Here is a 3,527-nt window from a genome sequence, read left to right on the forward strand (position 1 = left end):
GGCCTCGGGTCATGCCACCTGGGTCAGGGGCCTCTGTTACTGGCAAATCAGCATCAGCCACATGAGGGGGAGGAGGCCAGATTCCAGCCCTGCTCAGAGTCAGCGTGACCAGTCAGGGAGTTCCTGGCCCCTGGTTCTGTGCCCTGATGCCATCAGGGAATGAATGGGAAGCAGGGATGCAGCCGAGATGAAGGCACTCAGCTGGGCCCAGTCCCCAAGAGGCTGGGAGGTACCATGAGGAAGGAACATGGAGCTCAGGACCCCCTAGAACTCAAGCTGGGTCTGGGGGACTGACTTGGCTGTCCTGGCCCTGTGCAGGCTGCCATCAGGATCACAAGTCCCACCCTTTGAAGGCCATCACCACACTTCTGAGACAGCTCCCTCTGATTGAGGCCAGTGGAAAGCCGCCTGGCCTGCCAAGTCACAGCCTCTGGCCGTGATAAGAAATGACTCCCCTGGGCTGGTGAGGGGCCTTCTTGGCAGGCTGCAGGCCCGCCAATGCCTCTCTTGCTCATTCATCGACTGGCCGAGTCAGCAGCAAGGCAGCCAGCTCCCCAGGTTTGCAGCCATGGGTTTCCGCACGGTGCATTGCCCTGCCTGGGGAGCCGTCCCAGCACCTCGGCTTTCTGATTCTGCCATTTTTGGTGGAGGGACACCTGGTTTCCTTAAGCATCTGGGTCATGAGGTCCTGCAAACTTCTGCACTTACGCTGTCAATCCCACCACTTGGGTCTTTTTGTGCCTTTGGGGCTGGCACTCCGGGGTGAGTCTGGGAGGTGATGCCTCCTGCAGCTGCTGGCCTCTCTCTCACAGCTCCAGCTCCAGAAATCCCAGTACCTGCAACTGGGCCCCAGCCGCGGCCAGTACTACGGTGGGTCCCTGCCCAACGTGAACCAGATTGGGAGTGGTACCATGGACCTGCCCTTCCAGGTGAGTGCCCCATCCCCTGGCCCTGCCCCCATGGTGGGGAGCTTCCCCCAGCCTCCCACCGGGGGCCAGACATTGAGGACAGCTGGGGTCACCAGACAGTTGCCGGAGCCCACCCAACCCTTGCCTTCTCCTTGTCTGCCCTGGGAACCGGAGGAAGCAGAGTGGCCCCGCCAGGGTGCACCAGGATCCCCCCCAACCCATTCCCCATCGGCAGACCCCGAGGCGAGCCCTCCATCTGGCTTCCAGCATTTCGGCAGCCGCTACACCTGTTGGCCGGCTGTGCGGCAGCGGGAACCGCTTGGGGCCGCTGGGGCTTGGCTCTGTCCTGCCTCACTAATCCACAAGCCCAGCAATTCTCAGAAGGAGGCCCGGCGGCCTGACCCCACTTGTCTGCAAACGTTTCTTGGCAGAGGCCCACACAGCGCGGCTCCCGCAGGCCGCACAGCCGCCGTGCACAGCCTTATCGTAAACAGGAGATAAGGCCCACAGTGGCCCTCTTCCCTGTCCCTGGTCTGCAGGTGGAAATGGGGACGGGGTGGGGCCGAGGGAGCTGGCCTGTGAATCAGGGCCACCCCCAGGATGGTGTATGGGCTCTGCATGGACAGGCCCCCCTGGGGGTCACACCTACTCTGTGGCTGAGAAAACCACCTTGGACACAGCCATGGCCACTGACAGGCCAGATGGAGCCGGAGCCCCTTCCGAGTCACCCACCAGCTCCACCCCCACCTGCACCGCTGCTGGACAGGGCAGGGATCCTTGGGCTGGCCCCACAGTGCACTTCCCCTGGCACACTGAGTGCGGGCCATCACTGATGCTGGGCCTGTTCGTTGTCACAGCCCTTCCTGGCTGGGTTTTCTCCCCTGTTGCCCGTCTCTCCCCTTCCTGTTTCTCCTGTCCCCTCTTCCCTGGAAGACAGTCTCTCTCTGGGCACCTCCCAAGCTCAGCCTGAGCAGGGCCGAGGGGCACAGGACCCTGTTGGGTGTCTGTCGCCCGAGGCCCACAGCCTGGGGGGGTCCCACGCATCCCGCCTTCGGGGCCAGGCAAGGCAGCAGCGTCTCAAAGTCTCGGTTCTTTGCATTTTCAGCCCAGCGGATTTCTGGGGGAGGCCCTGGCAGCGGCTCCTGTCTCTCTGGTAAATGAGCCCCCAGGCTGAGGCCGCGGCGTCCCCGGCGCCAGCCTGCAAGACCCCGACCCGTGTGCGGGCGCTGGGGATCCCTGAGCTCCCCAAGCGGCCGCCCCTGCGGCTCCCAGGGAGGTGGAGGTGTCCCGTCCGCCAAATGGAAATGGATCCACTCCGCACCCCCATCTCGGGAAGTGCGTATGGTCGCGTCGAGAGGCCCTGGGGACTCTTGGGGTCCATCTGGGGCAGATGCCACAGCCGTGCATCCCCATCTGGGGTCCAGCAGAGCAGAATCCAAGCATGTGCCCCAAAGCTGCATGGTCTGTCCCTGTATACATACACAAACACACACACACACACACACACACACACACACACACACAGGTGTGCACGCATTTCCCAAACCAGGCCAGCAGGCGGGACGTGGTGAGCCAGGGCGTGGCCAGCCCCCGCTTCATTATGCCTCTGACTCTGCTTCGGCTGCCTCAGTTTCCCCTCTGGGCTTCAAGGCATCTCTGGAAGGAGATGAATGGCCCCTGTCCTCGGGAGCCTGTGCGCTGGACAGCATAGTTCCCACCCTCATCGTCACAGGCCCACGTCTCCCATGCCCATAGCCTTTTGGGGGCAAGAGCCACAGAAAGACCCAAACCAGCAAAGTTCATGCTGGATCAAAGACAAACTTGGGGGTCCCCAGGGCTGGGGACAGCAGTCAGCCCTGAACTCTGGCCGAGGCTAGGACAAAGCAGTGATCCCAGCCATGGACAGGCTTCTGGAGGGGAGACTCACTTTAGTATCAGAGTCTCATTTTGCCTGGCTGCCCAGAGAAGGCATAAGGGCTCAGGAGCCAGATGGCCGGACCGGGGGATTGGCTACATCCAGAGCTGGCAGGGCCTGCTGATCTCACCCCAGTCAGATGGCAAGTGGGGAACACAGGGTCAGGGCGGGCTCCTGGCAGCCCCGGGGGCATGAGGCCGGGCATGTAGCAGGGCCTGGGGAGGGCCAGCCCGGTGCCAGCCCCAGGTGCTGGGAGAAAGCCCCGTCCAGTCAAGCAGTGGGCCATGGCTCCGGAAAGTGCCTGTACTTGGCTCCGGTGGTGCCTGGAGTGCCTGGAGAAGGCTGCAGGGGAGGGCGTGTGGGGGCCGCGTCTCAATCAAGAGCAGCCCTGGGCTCCACAAGGAAGCCTCCCGGGAACTCGTGCTTGGCCAGGTGGGCCCCGAAACAGTCCTGGGCTGGAAGCCCCTGGGCCGTCTCTTGGCAGGCCCCTCCAGGGATGACGTAGGTGGGGGTAGGAGGCCAGCCAGGCCCAGAGAGAGAGGGTGGAGGCCTGTCTGCACCTGGTGAGGCTGGGGAGGAGGGCTGCCCAGGCCGGCTACACCCCTGGCACCCGGCGGGCGCTGGCCCCGAGCTTGTGCCGCTCTGCCTGGCCTGTGCATGCCAGCTGCACTGCACGCCCCTGCCACCCTGGCTCCCGGGACCCC

General features: G+C 63.9%; 1 protein-coding gene across 1 annotated transcript in view; it reads left to right on the forward strand.

The window, feature by feature from the left end:
* The first annotated feature begins 568 nt into the window (after window positions 1-568).
* Window positions 569-3,527, forward strand: part of CRTC1 (CREB regulated transcription coactivator 1) — a 40,703-nt gene continuing 37,744 nt past the window's right edge. The window contains exons 1-3 of the mRNA XM_011925918.1: window positions 569-583; window positions 792-929; window positions 2,014-2,061. Coding sequence (XP_011781308.1) covers window positions 569-583; window positions 792-929; window positions 2,014-2,061 — 201 coding nt within the window. The remainder of the gene's footprint in view (window positions 584-791; window positions 930-2,013; window positions 2,062-3,527) is intronic.

This window comes from Colobus angolensis, unplaced genomic scaffold (assembly GCF_000951035.1).
Source record: "Colobus angolensis palliatus isolate OR3802 unplaced genomic scaffold, Cang.pa_1.0 Scaffold66, whole genome shotgun sequence".
Lineage (NCBI taxonomy): Eukaryota > Metazoa > Chordata > Mammalia > Primates > Cercopithecidae > Colobus > Colobus angolensis.